Raw genomic sequence first — 18,091 nt, 5'->3', positions numbered from 1 at the left:
CCATGAAGTGTACATATCATTCAAATGAAAATGTTTGCACGCACATACATATGCACACACACACACACACACACACACACACTAGTGAATAACTGCTCATCATCTCCCTGTCACCTAAACTTTGAAATGCTGTGTACATAATTCACTCCTGTAAAGACGGTGGCTGCTATATTTGTTGGGATTTGGCAGAGGTGCTGGTCAGGTGGCTGGCAGCTTGTTTCATTCAGTCTATTGTTTGTTTTTTCTAATATTGTCAGCCACCACTTTAATTGTCACCATTTCTTGATTGTGTTGTTCAAGAATAACCTATGTGCCAACCTTCTGTCTGTATGTTGGAGATAGACTGTTTTTGTAGCTGTACAGTATAAATGTGTGCACTTTATTCTGACATGCACAGTTAACCAGCAGTTAACAGGTAATGGTAATCCCTGATTACTTCCCTATTGTACTTAATATTAAAACTGTGTTATAGAAATCCATGTAATTGGAAAATTCCAAATATGAGAACAAGGAAAATCAATTTACTACCCAGATTGGTTTGTATTAGTTGAACACAACTTCTATAAACCAATCTTGTGCTTATGTTATAATGTTACAAGTTAAATTTAAATTTCACTGAACATGATTTCTTATATGTTTATTCCCTGTGAATGTAATATTAATGGCTTTCTGTTCTTGTCTTCACAGTGTTAAGTTTCTAGCATTCGCCTTCTCTCTAATGAGGAGTCAGTAAGCGGTAAACACAAATTTGCGGCGGGAGCCACGTAAGCGACAGGTGTGACACGGATGGACAGTTGAAAGGAGATCTTTGGGGTGACAAGAGAGAGACCAGAGGTTAATCACGAATTAAAAAATCTTATGGTCTGCTCCACACGTTGTTACCAAAGCAGCCTCTTGGAACTCCGACCACATTTTTTGACAACTGTCTCGACTGACCTTTTTTCTTCTTTTTTTTTTCTCTTTTTTTTCCGGCAAACTGACTGAGCATTGCACTGACCCACTTTTGGGAGAGAAAAGGACTCCTGATTACACATTCCAGATGACATATCTCTGACAACATTATACTCGCCATCTTGTTTGATGACCAACTCAGTGCTATCTGCAGTGCTGAGCAACTGAGCAACTTCACAAGTTTCCGAAAACAAACAAACAAACAAACAAACAAACAAAAAAAAAAACACTTGTCTTCACAAAGGACTGAATGAACAATGTAGCATCTCTGCTAACATATTGTAGCATTTGTTGGCTGGGAAATAACTTGACTTAATCCATCAACAGTTCAAAGAGAGAGGAATTTATGCATTCAAAGGATCTTTTAGATGTCATTTTCCTCTTGGGTTCCTTTCAAGAAGAAGAAAAAAATATAAAGAGAGTACATGAGAGACAAAGGATTGGTCTTACTCATTAAAACATTCCAAAAAAAAAGATGCACTAATTACAAAAAAAGTGCGTATAAAATCAATCACAAATGCACAGTTTTCAACAGCACCCATACTATAGCCCCTCATTGAAGTTTAGCACTTGTATAGCATGTTTGCCACTGAACCTATGTCTTCCATTCACTTCTATCAGACTGAAACACTGCCCTCTTTACAAGTTCCAAGAAAAAAAAAAAAATAAAAAACAGCACTAACTGAGAAGTTAAACAAATGAAGCACATGTAGCATCAGCTCAAACTGGTCAAGTACAATGTATTCTGTACATTTAGAAACATTCGCCATGAGAAAATGGTGGAAAAAGACTTTATCTTTATCTCTCATGTACTGCCATGGGCTTGCCCAGAAATCCATGTTGGATACCAAAGGTCCTGTAGCATGCACTTGCTGAATGACCTTGTGTAATGTACAGTAGATTAAGGAAACTATTCCATTTAGGATGAGGTTTTTACTCACCCTCATACTGGCCTGTTTGCCTCTGTTTGGTACAAAGTCATTCCTCAAAAAGAGCTCCTTTAACTGCCATTAGCACCCCATCCCTATATGCACATTAAAATATTAGAAGTATTTTCCCATGTTTTACTGGCACAGTCATGAGGAGCAAAAAGACTGACTAAAGGAGACAAAACAGAAGTCCAAGAGACAATTGTCAGTCTTTTTTCTATATTGAGGGATATTGGTCTGCCTAAATTACAATGAAAAGAACATTCCTACCACAAGAACACTTTTTACGTCACATGAAACTATCCATTAGCTGGGAATTCTGTGTTATCATTTTGAAAGGGACCATTCAGATAAACGTTGCCCCCCGAACACAAAGGCCAACACTGCCAATTAGGCACAAGAATCCCCAGATGAATACTGCCCCATCTCTCTCTTGTCCCTCTTGCTGCCAACGCGTGCTTCACAAGGCGAGTCGACGTCAAGATAAGGACGGCCCATCAGGCAAACGGGGAAACTGAGAAGAAACGGACCAAGAGTAGAGCAAGTGTGGAAGTGTACAAAGAGAACAAATCTATATTTTGATAAACAAATCAACTATCCATGGCTTCAGAGGAAGAAAAGGTCCAGAATGGAAGAAAGGAAAAAAAAAATATCAGATGCAAATGTTAATAGAAAATTTGGCATCATGAAATGGAGTCAAAGCCCTGGAAAAAAAAATGGGAAGTGAATATTTTGTCAAGGGGGGTGGGGGGTGGGTGGGTGAAGATGTTTTCCCCCACAAGCACCGGGAACATGTTTTTTTCTGAAAGACAATGAGCAACGACAGACTCTTGCCTATAAAGACACGGGGATGACAAAGGATGGACGCTGAGATAAACAAATGAAAAAAAAAAGATAATGCATTTTTGTAACTTTGTTTACCAGCATGACTACTTTGCATGACTGTCTTTTCTGCAAGCCCTTAGTTGAAGACAAGGGTGCTAGAGATACAAAAAAAAAGTATATATAAAATGAATTAAAAAAATGTTATATGCAATTAATGTTTTAAAAAAGATTATAATGAAAGAGAAGAGCTATATTTTGTTTTGAAAAGTAAAAAAAATGTGAATATTGAAACATGTATGTTTGCAAAGTACACCCTGAACTATGTTTTGTTTGATGAAATCTCTCTGCTACTACTGCCCTACATTCCTCATCCCAGTGTTTTAGACCGCTGCCATAGTTTTACTTTGTTATGCATTAAGCAGTATGTTTTCCAACCATTCGATCAACGAATTCAAGACTTTGCCAAACTATAGCATTTGTGCAAAGGATGTTTGTCGTTAAAAGTCTGTGTTTTCCTCCTTGAATCATTTGCACAACTTACCGTAGCAGCAGCAGCGACAGCAGCAGCAGTTCTAAAACAACGGCTCTCCATTACACAACTTTAACTGCTTGATTAGTACTCATAGTTTGCTTTTTTTCTTTGGCAATAATACAAGAGTTGTCACATGATCGTAGCAGGGCAAACGGAAAACCTCGAGAGTATCTTCAACGGCTCAGTGTTAAAGAGATTCGTAAAAGGCCTTGGAAGTCCCATGGCAGGATTCGGCTGGGATAGGCAGTTCTGTTCCACTAGTCCTAAATAGAAAAATGGGAGTACAAGTGCAGGTTATCCAATAGAGACCAATAACAGACTATGAAATATACTATATTGGCGAACAATCAAGAGAGATTTCAGGTTTGCATGGAACCAACTGCCATTCCAAAGTTTGTGTGCGGTCTTAAAGGACTCAGGTGTGTCGATGGTGTGTGTGGATGTAGGTGTTTTGCTATTTTCTTTCTAACATAAATAAATTCTAGTATATAGACGATAACGATAATGTGAACACCTCACAGTGATGTGTAAAAAACGCATGCATTATGACTTGATAATCTCTCGAGGGGGGAGCAGAGTCTTGACATATCCCCTTTAGCCTCCTATCATTGTTTGTCATGAATCCCGTCTTGATAACTATGAACACTGTGCCGTGTCGTAGAGCAGAAACGTCTTCCTCCGAGAGGCAACTGAAAACTACTCACACTCGCAGTGTCAGCATGAGTGTGTAGAGGTAGCTTGTCTTTGTTCAATTGTTTTTTTTGGGGTTTGGGGTTTTTTTTTGTTTTTTTTTGTTTTTTTTAGATGATCAGGTCTTTGCATCCATCATTACCCCATGGAGTTTCCATCATCCAGCTGGCTAGTTGGCAGCTCATTGCAGCGCAGTCATGTGAGCACCAAACAAAGAGACCCAGAGCTTCCAAAATGATGTCAGTGAAGTACTTTAAGTGTTGAAAGCAAAGATGAGAGATACCGGTGTCCACCGAGGGGAGATTGATGTAAAAAAAAAAAAAAAGTCTTGTCTCACTGTTGAGTGCTGTCCAAGCACCTCAGCTTTGGTTTGGTGTCGATGTGAGTTTCAGGCCCTGCTGGTCCAGGGCTCAGCTCAGGCAGCTGAATGGTCCTCTGTCCATTCCTAGTACAAGTTGGAGGTTCACCAGAATATAAAACTCAGTTGTTCAAGGTTTTACAAGTTCAAGAACTTCTATCTATTCGCAAAAACGGTCCATGGGATTTTGTTTTGGTCCCATACCTTTTTAAAACTCCCAGATTTCAGTTCCCGTTTTGGAAGGCATTAAGTAACTATGGCTTTTGATGGTCACAAAGATGTGTATGAATATTTCAGAGGTAAACTTCTAGCAATGGTGTGCACACTTGCAAAAACTTTGTGCTTCACCCAGCTGTGCATGTGTTCTCATAAGCCAAGTGCTGTCTTTTTCTTTCCTGTTAAGTTTGCCATTTCTTCTTCATTCTCTACATTGTGACTGCTCTGCCGAATCCAGGCTGAAAAAAAAAAGATGTCTTTCCTTTTCTATATTCTGCATAATACTGCCATTTGATTTAAGTCATGTTGAACAGAATGAGTTACAATGTTGAGAGTGCTAAGTCTGTTTTATTTTCTCAAGTTTGCAATCTGTTTCAAATGTTAAAGATTTTCCTGTGTAACACTCACATAACCAAAAGAACAAAAATGCTTTACGTGGTAAATAGGTGCCACTGTTAAACTATGGCGATTATGTGTTGTGACAATATTATGACATGTCCTCTCCAGGTGTTTGGAAGCTGTTATGTGGTCTCGGATGACACATCCACTCTGATATCCAATTTAATTTCTTTACGTGCCTGTTTCTGTTTAATATGTTTTCTGTTTTTTTTTTTTTTTACTTTTAATTGAGGACATTGTATGCAATCTGCACCACGAATGCCACTGATCGACACTTACTGTATGCTCCCTGAGACACAGATATGTTCTGTCATCAGTTCAGATGATTGCAACCACATGAGTAGTGGCTTTATGGCTTTCCATAGAGTGACTTAGCAATCACACTAATCTAAAAAAAAGATTTTATTTTGCAAAGTGATAAGACCAGAGTTGTTTTAGAGGAAGTGTTATCATGCTGAATAGATTTTTCTATATATTTAGTATCTTATTTTAATTAGAAATATTGTGACTAACACCACTGACGTTATATACATACATCTAATATTACAGACTAACACCATGTATTCACATAAGCATTCCAAAGATAAAAGATGTATGATCATTTTACATGCCATCAGATTGTATAAAACAGACTTAGGTACTAGTCCATTGTACTACAGTCTTAGTAGGAGAGTGAATGGGGGGAGGAGGTGGTCACTGGAGTATCTGGTTGTGACTTATGCCGGATTTTATTTTTTTGAAATGTTGGAACACAAAGAACAACTCATCAAGAAACTGTATAAAGTATATTTCAATGGAATGTTCATGAATTATCTTTTTATATTTTGAAGAAAAAATAGAAACATATCAATAAAGTGTCATAATTGAACATATTTCTACTATTGAGACTTAAAATGTATGAATGTCAATGCGACCTAATGTGAACCGATCTCCATAGCAGCTTGAATGAACAACAGTCATGAGATGCTTTTTCAGAGACATTAAAAATTGCTTAAAATCATTGAAATGAACTTAAAATAAATGAAAAAGTGACATCAACAGTGTGTCAGTTTGTTGAAGATATCCAGCTGATGAATTGTGTGCTCTTAGACTATAACGCTCTGTACTGACTGTCACAGTTAACACTGTTCACCAGCCTGTCGGGAACAGGATACCACAATACAGTGATTGATATAATCTGACTTGAAGTGAGGACACAATGAAAACCTAAAGTCGTGCATGAAACTGAAGGATGACACATTAAATTTGTGACTGGAAGTTAAGGGATATGGTGTGTTTTGATGCAGCATTTCCACCAAGTCTAACTGTCAGGGGGTTTTTTTTCAGTCAGTGACTTCTGCATCGAGCCATTTGCAGTGTCTAAAATAAAGACATGTCATATAATGCTGATCTATAAATTTGAGGTCAGCTGTAACTGTGTCATGATATTTGAGAATGATGAGGTAATGGAAGTGCTGTTTTCCTTGCATTACACGATCATATCAGATAACTGTAACTTTAACTTCTCCTGCCCTTGAAACTGGAAACCAACATGTCAGAATCATAAACATCTGTAATATTTCTTAACTGAGACAGAATTAGGGATTGATGGAAGTGCCGTTATCAATTCTGTTTATCGGTCAGATTCTTAATTGATTCCTGATCAATTAGTCCTGCACAGATTTTCAGCATCAATGCTGCTGTTTTATTGTACGAGCTGTAGCAACAGTCTATCGTCATCTAAAATGAGAAAATATTTACAGCATCTGTTTTCATTTTAGGTTTTTCATTTAGGAAACCTGACTGCATGACAATAATGATATTATAACATAGGATATTTACCTGCACGGTTGGGAAGCAGTGGCACTCGTGCAAGTGTCAGATACATGGAATCATTAAATTTAAGATGAGTAGAAGGCAACATGCACACTACTTGGTTGGTCACTTTGTGTGGTGCAGGAAATCAAAGCCCCCAGAAATCCATTTCAAAGAAAAAAAAAGGTCACTTCCTACACCCACTTATCACCTCTGCATTGATTTATTAAAAAAGTGCCATGACACTTTGGTCACAAGGACCTTTCTCAAGACACATAATTTATGAAGAGACTTATAAAAAGAGTTGTTAAATACGGCTCATACTTGCATGATAGTTTACAGCTGTGCTGGAGGTGTGTCCATAGTCACATGCAGACGCTCATTCAATCAGAATACCCTCAACTGTCCAAATACATAATATCCTCATATCACCTAGTAGTTGTGCAGGCCATGCAGGGCAGGACATAAACCATCTCTCAACAATTCCACACAACAGCAGTAAGTTCAACTCAATATCAAATAGTTTATACCATAATGTTAAAAAAAATCTGTGCAAAAAAACTCCAACACAGGTGTAAACCATCATGCAAAGCTGTATTTAAGCACTATGCCACTTAATAATTGATATGTCTCAAGAAAGGTCCTTGTGACCAAAATGTTGGCACTTTTTAGTAAATCATCATTAGTGTCTTTTTTTTCTTTGAAATTAGTTTAAGCCTATGTTGCAGAGAGAGAGATGTTTCAGCATATTGCTGGGGTTTCGACGCTTTCTTAAAATGATCATTTTACAGACATTACAACAAGCACTGTTGTCTTCTTTCTTTGTGAAATGAAGTCACACTTTGGTCCGTCTCCCTCTCTGCTATAGATGCTTTTTGCTGCAGGTTTGAATGTAGAGTTTAACACCATTGTTTTGACATGCGCAACTGTCAGAAAAACATGCCAGCATTGCTAAAAGGAATCGGCGAGTTTGGAAGTTTCTCGATTCCCATCCCCCATACAGAATAATTATGCTGTTGGCCCAAACAAGAGAGATCATATGATTTTGGGAAAATAAGCAAAATACAAGATGTGCTAAAGGTGGACAACATGAAAATGTCATTTTGAAGTAACTTAATCAGCATTACAAAAGTCTGTACACAATTTAGTCATCAGCTAGAATTAGAACATCTCTTTAATGATATTTACTGTAATTTATGGCAAGGAAGAAAGTTTTGAAAATCAAGCCCATTCAGATAAGATAAACACAAAAGTGGTAGATAGTTAAAGTATAACATAAAACCTGCTCAATGGCAAAAAGTCAAAGTCAAAAAAAAATCTCTGCTCTGCCTTTTGAAAAATGCTTGTATCAGTGACAAAGGCACAGAACCATAAGCTGATGTAAAGACCACATGGTAAGAAATAGTAACGTGGTCTGATGAGTCATCTATTTTCTACTTATGGACACCGAGTGTCTGTTTCATACTGTTCTATGAGCTGATGAATCTGTGGCGATACAGTATGTGCAGTCACAAGATACCATGATTACTCTGCATAGAAAGCTTAAGAATTTAAAGCCATTTTACTGAAACACCTTCTTAACTTATGCAGATTATGATGCACAATGCTAAAATGATCACTACAAATTTCTGGTGGCATCATTTCCCGCATCCTTTACATTCAAAAAACTACAAGAATCACCAACTGCATTTAATTAATATGCAGCATTCATGTATCTTTGATTCATTTTGTTCACATTCTGTACATATCCTTGAATTTATGGCTTTACATTTGCACCAAACTTAATCAGATTTACAGTATGTCATGTCAGACACATCATTTCATGACAGGATATGGGATCAAATGGGAATGTAATTTTGCAGCCCACTGAGCAGAGTGTTTATTCTGTGACTGAGGGCAGCTGTGAGGAAATGTCGGCAGAGGCCTCTTTCAGTTTTTTTCTCCTTTGTGCCAAAACATCACCTCCCTCTGGTGGTAATGCACAGTAGTGTCTGTTTTGGTAGATTCAGATGGATGAAGACTGATGACTAAAAACAGTAAATCTGTATGACTTAGTCATTGTTTAATTGGTTGGTTTTAGTTTGTCATTTATTTTTCTGTTTTATTGCTTTAACCACAAACTCAAAATTAGCTGAACATTTGAAACTACTGGCCTTCTATTAAGAAAAATAACACAAAATGTCCATTATTCTTGTTATTGATTATTCTTGCTGGTATTATTGTTACTACAAGAATGTGCTATGCAATGTACCACATTTCATATTTAAGCCATTAATGACAAAAACAAGAACAAATATTTTAATGCTTTTGTTCAAGGGCAAATTTTGGCCTTTTTGTATTCTTCTTTTTTCTCTTTATACCCCAAGTCATGGTCAGTAAATTAAATTGCAAATGACAGCTGTATCATTAAATATTCCAGCTTGAATCATATTATTTTCCCAATATGTCAGCTGAATATTTCCAGTAGATAATCTTATTTTTTGCCAGATATTAAATGAGGGATACACATTTTATAATGTTTGGTGTCCGCTGAGGTTCGGGTGTACTGATCAGGACATGGAGGTGATGGTAAATATCAATCAAACACAGGTCCATTTTATGTTTGAAGTTAAAGCATCATCATCTTTGAAATGAGAGGAAAAATGTGACAAAGCTCAATAAGTCTTACATATGCTAAATAATGATTATAAACCTCTTTTTTCACAGCAGACATTTTGACATGAAATAGAAGGGTAAATGCAGGTGTTGCCAACGCCACTAATTAAAGTTCACTTTCAGGTCAAATAGAGTGAGGGTGCTCATACTGTGGATTCTGGCTCACTGGGAAGGCTCTGCTGCACTAATTGGAATGGGACCTTAATTGGCAACACCTGTGTTTAATCTTGTATTTCATATCAATATGGCTGCCATGAAGAAGGTCTGTTGCTCTGCTCTACTAATAATAAAAAAGGTGAGTCCCTTCACTCACTAATACATTCCTGTAATTAATGATTCCCTGCTTTGTGACACAAACTATGAGGCAAAAGTAAGTTTAATTCATGAAAGCAGCTTCTGATTCACGAATACTACTGTATTTACCTCTGCTCACCTGCTAACAGTTACCCCTAATTAGCCTTTTCTGGATTGCAATCTATACACAGCTGTCAGAATTGCTAAGCCAATGCTAACATCATCATCATCATCAGTTTCAACTGCAAAAAACACTGACACAGTTTTACTAAATTAATAATTATGAAGTTGAAAGCTAATGCAGACAGTTCTGTTTCCTTTCAAGTAACGCAAACAATTGAAAGGCGTAATTTATTAAAACTAGTATTTACTGGCCTTATAAGATTTACTGACATCTTTATGACAAGTCCAAATGGTACCACTTTAGTTGAGGTCAAGGGGATTATTCATGACACCATTACAAACGCATTTGACAGTGTAATAAAACTTAATGACGTCTTTATGACAAGTCTAGTGTACCACTTCACTTAAGGTCAAGGAGAATATTCATGACACACTTACAACGGCCTCATGACAACCAGTGTCAAAACCAATCACATAAGACAAAACATAGAGCTTAACAGTTTCTTTGTTTGCTTGATAATATCAAGTTGTCATGACAGAGACATCTCAAACAATGTCAGCTTTGCATTAAAAATAACTGGCTTAATGACACTTAATGACAAGAGTCATAAACCTTCATAAAGTCTACTTCATGTTCATGACAGGTGTCATTACATGGTTATGACAGTGTAATGACAATCTCATGCACACCCCTCCAAATAAAATGTTGCCAAATATTCTGGTGTGTTGAAAGCGTTTTTTAATTAGTTTATATGATGACATATGATTTACGTATGTGGCCTCAGTTGACAATTGACTACTTGAATGATAAATGGTTTATTACAAGAGAATCTAAACACCCATTTTACATGTATACTTTTTGAGCCGATGAGTTTGCAAACCTCTTTCAGGTGATATAAAAAAGAAAATCTAGTCAACAACAGACCTTCCATATAAACACAGTGTAGACACAATCACTTTAATCCAAAAGGAAAGTAATTCCCTGCATTTTTTAGTCTTGTACTATATAAGTTCTGTAAATATAAGATAAGAAAAGAGAAGATAATCCTTTCAGGTCAAGTTTCAAGTCGAGTTTATACATGGCACCAATTCATAGCAGAAGTTATCTCAGGGCCGTCTTCATATAGAACAGGTCTAGACTGTGCTCTTCATAATATTATGTAAGCGTAATATGATACCGTAACTATAACAGTGTACATCATAATTCTATGTAGTATAATTATATAATACCTGTATTACTGTAAACACAAGCTTGAATTAATTTTTTGCACTGTCATGTTGTCAAGGTCTTGTTTTAGATAGCATAACTTATATACAATTTTAATTATTTTGCAAAGAGCTTTTGTGGAATATAAATATCCAACATACCCCAAATCATGCCAGTACAAATTCCCCATTACAGTACAAAACAGTGTCATCTGAGACATATATAGTATAGTCGTTTATAAAATTTAGCAACTAATCTCTATCTATAATCTATCACAAGCTATTTTTTTTATGACTATGGCTTGAGTTCCACTATTTTTAAATGGTACGTTAAATATGTTAAATAAAAAAATAATAATAATTAAAACTTGAGCTAATGAACAGCAAGGCACCTCTGTCAGTCACAGCACCATGCTTGTTAGAGAGGTGTAACACCCTGCAGTGCCAGGCAGAGTTGACATTTGATAGGGAGGTTGAAGGTTGTCTTGCCCCATAGCTAAAATGGAGGGAAAGGACAGGGAGGGGTTGGAGAGGTCCAGCAGAGATTGAATTTCAACGGGACAGCATTCCCAAAAAATTTCAAGACAGACAACGTGAGGCAGCGGGGGACAGGATAGGATCGTGGATGTTCCCTGAGCAAACAACTGGACACGCAGTTTGTGTACGACCTGGTCGGAGAGCTTGGCCGGACTGCCAGGTACATCAAACAAGCCAAACAAGGACTTTCTGTGTATGAGAGTTGGACAGGATGACAGAGAGAAAGACGGACAACCTGATGAGCCAGAGGAGATGAACAATGTGATTTTTCATCCTGCCATTAGCCTCTGTCAGCAGCTGTTTTACACTTAGTGAGTAAACGCTTTCATCTCACTAACTGGGTACTAACATTGCTTGTTGTTTGTATTTATTTATTAAATCCACAATTCACCTTTTAATTAAGATTATTAAGTAACGTTCCAAGGAAATTTCAACAACTTTTTGGGTGAATGGGTATGTTTAGCTCTGATGAAAATGTTTACTATACAACACACACACTGGTACACTATGTCCCCTTCTGCCATTTGCTCTCAAACCCACTGATGCAACTATCACTCTGGTTTCAGACACGGTTCGCTTTTAAGTCCAGTTGTTCTACAAATTCTCAGGAGACTGGTTTGTTTCCCCGGCCTGGCATGGACAGCAGTGACCCGCATGAAGACGAAAGCGGAGGCAGAAGGAAAGAGAGCGATGGAGAGAACGATAAACAGCTGAAGAACCAGCTCAACAGCGAGGAGAAAGGCGAGAAGGAGATCAAAGGGCATGAGACAGAGAAGAAGAAAGAGAGCCGGCGGTCTGGGTCTCTGTGGAGGAATGGATGGGCACTGAGTGAAAGACTGGCCATCAACGTCTCAGGGATGCGTTATGAGACTCAGCTTCGCACCTTAGCCCAATTCCCGGACTCCTTGCTCGGTGACCCCAGGCGCAGGTCGCGGTACTTTGACCCCCTGCGAAATGAGCTCTTCCTGGACCGCAATCGGGCCTGCTTTGATGCCATTCTGTATTTTTACCAGTCAGGCGGCAGGCTTCGGAGGCCTGCCAACATACCCCTGGACATCTTCATGGACGAGCTGCTGTTCTATGAGCTGGGAGAGGAGATCATGAACCGCTTCAGGGAGGACGAAGGTTTTCCAAAAGAGGAGGTGGCCCCGCTGCCGTCCAACGAAATCCAGAAAACACTGTGGATGCTGTTTGAGCACCCAGAGTCCTCATCGGGTGCACGAATCATAGCCATCATCAGTGTTATGGTCATTGTGGTGTCCATCCTCATCTTCTGCCTGGAAACGCTGCCTGAGTTCAGGAATGAGAAAGAATCACGAGAGGTAGGAAATGTGATCAGAGTATTGCTCTGTATGTTTGGTAGGCAGAGTTGAAGAAAGAGGGGTTGAGGGTGAAATGTTATGCTTTTAGAGTAACATCACTGGTATTAAAAGAACTGGGAACATCACTGACAGAATAAACTACAGATTAAATCAAATTAAACATTTCTAATTTGTATTAAGCAGAGGTGCGGACTTAAGTCACAAATTTTATGACTTTGAATTTGAACTTAAACAACAATGACTCGTGACTGCCCTTCAACTTGAGCATATTGACCTAAAAATACTAGATATCTTCCCCAAAGCCCAAATATTAAAAGGCATGCTGTGTATTGTGCCACTAATCAATTTATTTCTCTTCATTTCCTGAATCAAAAAGCAGGAAGTTGACACTTATGGTTTGTTTCATTTATCTTGGAAGTTGGAGCTGGGAATGGCTTTTCACCCATGTTGGAAAAAAGTATGCATTACACAGTATTTTGGTGTACAAACACTATAGCAATGTCGCCAGACATCACAAAAAACAGAAGTTCTAATATACAGCTTTCACTGTTGATGCACAGAGCAGCCATCTTGGATTTTGAGATTGTGGTTGGTAAGGTTCCTCCGACTTTGAGTCGGAAATCCCACATTTCACATTCAATTTCAAACTGTCGAACAGTCGAAACTTATAGATGGAAAGGCAACAACTTCCATCTTCAATAGAGGTTTGAAGTTTCACAGAATGGTAAGTTGAGGCTAATATTAATATAGTTTGTGAGCTAATGTTTAACAAATGTTAGCTTAACAGCTAACTTTGTAAATCAACAAGGATGGAAATTCACTGTTAAGGCTTATTTATCAGTAATGTGTTTGTTGTTGTCAGTATCTTTTCAGTCTTATTTGTCTTTGGGTTAACATTTTACTATGAGTGGCATGTGTTCCTTAGCATTCATGCCTATGTAAATGTCAATAAGCCTTTTCGTTATGACTTGTTTAGGACTTGAAACTCAAAGTTTGGGCCTGGGACTTGTCAAACTTGAGAACTTAAGACTTGTGACTTGGAAAACAATGTTATGGTCCGACCTCTGGTGTTGAGTATTGGGGGGTAGGTCAAAGGTAACAGGTTGGCATGAGAGAATATGTTGTCAGCCATTATTCATTTTGAAGACAGTCTCTCTAACCACTCACCACTCAATCTTTTTTAATGTTTTTACATGATGGTTTTATGTTTAATATCACACCAATCAAACCAACTGGGTATGAGATCTTGAATGGGATGTGTGTATCTATTTGGGTCAAATGGAAACATGATACCACGAGAGGCAGGTGTTTAGGTAAACACACACTTGGTGACTACTACAGTGTGTTAAGAGGAAAAATACTGACATGAGGACAACTACTTGCCAATACGCCTGGACACTGACCAGAGACTCAGGGAGATGGACTCTGGGAAGCTCACGGTGTGATTATTTTAGTCGGCTGTTAAATCTGATACACTCGGATTCAGGAAGTGCCAAAGGGTACAGGGAGTAATGGCCGGGGCTTGGAGTACAAATAAAAGGAGAGAAAGCAAAGGCAGCGTGAGGAGACTGTTAGTTGTAAAAGGTCACACAAGTGACCGAACGCATAGGCAAAGGTGAGCCAAAGCCTTCCGGTGGCTTAGAACCGGAGACTAAAAGGTCTCACAGGATGAGAAGCGTACGTTGGGTCATGTTAACACATTCCTCCAGGACTGCTGCGCTAGGCCAAGCTGCCTTTACACATGGGAGCTGCCAGGAAACTACTGTAACATACTCCAGTCCAAGTCGGTTTCAGACCCACTACACTGCATTGGCAATATTAGAGGCCAGGGAGATGGGATAGCCATGGAGATGGATGAGGAGCGATGCAGCAAGACGCTCTCATGTTTCTCTTCGGAGATCTCACGGGGTTATATTTAGTCTTAGGAGAGCCCTTGGAGCAGATCAACACATAGATGTCCACCTTTAGCAATAAACACTGTCACTGACCTGCTACTGAAAGACATAAGAAATGCTCTTGGTTTATTTAAACTACTCTGAAACTTTATATGTTACACACAGCCCATTACAGCATACTAAACTGATCCTTTTATATCCATATCATCCGTTTTCACGCTTTTAACTTGATGTTAAGTGTAAGATGCTTCAAACAGCCACCATCTGATGCTTGAATGTAACGTTAACTGACACGGAGGATGGAAAGACAGGTGGACTGAAAAAGAGATATGATTGAAATGTAATGCCGCAGATGTCAAACGCTTTTATGATGTTGTCAAAAGTCAGATCCAATGAGGCGGTGGCCAACATATTAATGTCCTATGTAATTTATTAGGATACCATGAATATAGCATCTCAGCAGTTTGTAAAATTACATAAAAGAAGAGACAGTAATAGCCCTACATTTAAAGGAATGGTTTGACATTTTAGGAAATACGTTTATTCATTTTCTTGTTGAGACCTACATGGAAATATTAATGCTACTCTCATCTCTGTCTGTCAAATAAATATGAAGCTTGAGCTGGTTAGCTTAGCTTAGCATGAAGACTTAAACATAGAGAGGTGGAAACAACAAAAGCTAGCCTGACTCTGTCCTAAGCTCACTAATTAACACGTTGTATCTGTTTTTGTTTCAAACTGAAGTTTAAAACTGTCAGTTTTATGGATGGTTATTACATGACTTTGTTAAATTCTCGATTCTGATTGGTCAGTTACGACATTCTAAGGTCTGTTACTTCTGAATAGCAGACTGTTGCTATAAATAACAGACCGTTGCTATAAATAACAGACCATTGGTATGAATAACAGACTACTGGTATGAATAACAGACTGTTGCTATGGATGCAGCTCTGATCATAGACTTTGGAGGAACAATAAAAATCATTTTATATTTAAAAAAAAATAATAGTCTGTGTCAGATTATTGACTTTTTAGTAGCCATGCAACTAGTGCAATAATGTATAGTGAGTGAGTTATTGTTGCAAAAAAAATTATTTTGCAATAAAGACCCACTCACTGTACATTATAACTAACTTTTTTTGGGGTGGGGGGTGGGGGGTGGGGGGGTATTTGTGTGGTTTGGACTTTCAGACCACTTACAGGAAGTTTTGGCAAGCTGTTGTCAGACCAGGGAAAAACATTGCAGCTATTGAGACACAATAGCACAGAGAGGAGACCAAAAGTTTAATTGACATTTGGTGTGCTTTGTAAAGAGTCACTTGGAAAAAAAAAACTAACAAATGTTAAAACACTTCTCAAGTATTTGAAAACCAGAAACAACAAGTGCACTGGTCTACAGATCAAGCAATGACAAGTGTATTGAGATGTAGCTGACCTAAGTGATGACAGGTGATGAAGTTAGGTATGCCATGTCTAGTTCTTCATGTTTCTTGCATAATAGCAGGTGGATTTTTGTTTTTAAAGAAAATGTTGCATATTATGCCTTTAGTAGTGTTAAATCATTAATAATTTGAAGAACAAGTAGCAAAATTATAAAATTGTGGCTCCAATTGTTTATTTTCATTCTTGTTATGGTGATACTTCTGCTTTTTTTTTTTTTTTTTAAATATTTGTCCTGTCTTTCCTGTCTCCTTTCCCTCAGGAATATTTTTACAGATACCACTCCCTGGCAAAGAACGTATCTGACAACATGCCTCCTCCACCGAATGTTTTCCAGGACCCCTTCTTCCTGGTGGAGACCATATGTATATGCTGGTTCTCCTTTGAGCTCTTCATGCGCTTCGCTTGCTCACCCAGCAAAACGCACTTCTTCAAGGACGTCATGAACATCATCGATTTCAGCGCCATCCTGCCCTATTTCGTCACTCTGGGAACAGAGCTGGCCAAGGACAACGATGCCTCTCCGGCCACGTCTCTGGCCATCATCAGAGTCATCAGGCTAGTGAGGGTGTTCAGGATCTTCAAGTTATCACGTCACTCTAAGGGCCTCCAGATCCTCGGCCAGACACTGAGGGCCAGCATGCGTGAGCTGGGCCTGCTCATCTTCTTCCTGTTCATTGGCGTCATCCTCTTCTCCAGCGCCATCTACTTTGCTGAGGCTGATCACACCAACACGGCCTTTATTAGTATACCACACGCCTTCTGGTGGGCAGTCGTCACCATGACTACAGTGGGCTATGGTGACATGTACCCGGAGACAGTGTGGGGTAAGCTAGTGGGCTCTATGTGCGCCATTGCTGGCGTGCTCACCATCTCTCTGCCAGTGCCCGTCATAGTTTCCAACTTCAGCTACTTCTACCATCGGGAGACCGAATGCGAGGATGAGACTGAGTACACCCACGTCAAGACGAGTCTGTGGGAAGACGAGGAGCCGGAAGGAGAGGAAACAGAGGAGGGGGATAGGGATCTAGAGGGAGATTATTACGCCATTGAAGGTACTTGCAACCCTTTGAACGGGACTCTGCTGGGTGGACTGTGTACGGGGCAGAGCACAGGGTTCAGAGGAGGAAATATGTATCTGAGAGAACCACTGGTTACCCAAGTGTAGGGAGGGTGACATTTGACAAGTAGTCTAGGAATTTTACAAAAAAAATGTGTGGGTCAGCCTCACACAAACAGCAACATAAACTAACTCAGCAGATTTTGTGTCTTCAGCATGTTCTGAGTGAAAGAATGAAAGAAAAAAAAGTTGTATGAAGGAGAGACTTGTCTAAATATGATCCTACCAAAAATGCTTTTTTTTTGTAGCCTACAGGCATTTTGTCAGAAATAAATGAGTGGACCTGAGACAAATAGCAACAGAAAATCTGACAAATGTTTATTGATCATAAATGTCTCATCTGTAACACATAAAAAGTTCTGAGAGATTCAAGGGACGGTTCAGAGGTGTTTCTTAACCATATCCTGATACCACCTTTTTGCTTCCTAAAGTAACACTTTAAATCAGTCAGCTCTTTATAACTGTTATAAGCCTGTTATCCTAAACACGAAAGCCCATTGCTCCAAAAAATATACACTCTGGACTTGAAATTCAGTGACTGTCTGCAAGACTCTGTTTACATATTACTCAATTTAACCGTTCTAAACATCTACTCCTGCTAGAAAATAATTTATCACTTTTTGGGACTCATAAACAGATGCTAACCCTTGTGGCAAACATTCAGCATTTATTTTATTTCTGATAAACCTGAAACCAATCAAAAAAAGTCATTCTGAACTAGAATGTAGCATCATGTTTCCTTAATCTCTGATGACATATTGTGGTCATTTTATGATTTAGTACAGCAAATATATTACATATTTCT

The 18,091-nt window shown here is 38.6% G+C and overlaps 2 protein-coding genes across 4 annotated transcripts in view; both read left to right on the top strand.

Annotated features, from left to right (window-relative positions):
* The window catches only part of LOC146311919 (voltage-gated potassium channel KCNC1-like), a 66,654-nt gene extending 60,716 nt beyond the window's left edge, over window positions 1–5,938 (top strand). For both annotated transcript variants that reach the window (XM_084740409.1, XM_084740412.1), the window contains one exon: window positions 688–5,938. Coding sequence is in view for 1 of the 2 variants with exons in the window: in XM_084740412.1 (XP_084596538.1) it covers window positions 688–701 (14 nt within the window). In the remaining variant the exon portion in view is untranslated. The remainder of the gene's footprint in view (window positions 1–687) is intronic.
* A 5,475-nt stretch (window positions 5,939–11,413) lies between these two features.
* On the top strand, window positions 11,414–18,005 carry LOC146311918 (potassium voltage-gated channel subfamily A member 1-like). Of its 2 annotated transcripts, none has more exons than XM_084740415.1 (3): window positions 11,414–11,820; window positions 12,118–12,831; window positions 16,429–18,005. In XM_084740415.1, exons 2-3 carry the CDS (start codon window positions 12,145–12,147, stop codon window positions 17,332–17,334), a joined length of 1,593 nt encoding a protein of 530 aa, XP_084596541.1. In that variant the 5' UTR covers window positions 11,414–11,820; window positions 12,118–12,144; the 3' UTR covers window positions 17,335–18,005. The 2 variants fall into 2 exon arrangements, with proteins under 2 accessions (XP_084596541.1, XP_084596540.1); XM_084740414.1 differs by having other exon boundaries at window positions 11,420–11,820; window positions 12,076–12,831.
* The last annotated feature ends 86 nt before the right edge of the window (window positions 18,006–18,091 follow it).

Source organism: Lutjanus erythropterus, chromosome 17, assembly GCF_056507025.1.
Source record: "Lutjanus erythropterus isolate fLutEry1 chromosome 17, fLutEry1.hap2, whole genome shotgun sequence".
Lineage (NCBI taxonomy): Eukaryota > Metazoa > Chordata > Actinopteri > Lutjaniformes > Lutjanidae > Lutjanus > Lutjanus erythropterus.
The sequence above is the reverse complement of the archived record's forward strand: the minus strand, read 5'-3'. Positions and strand labels throughout refer to the sequence as shown.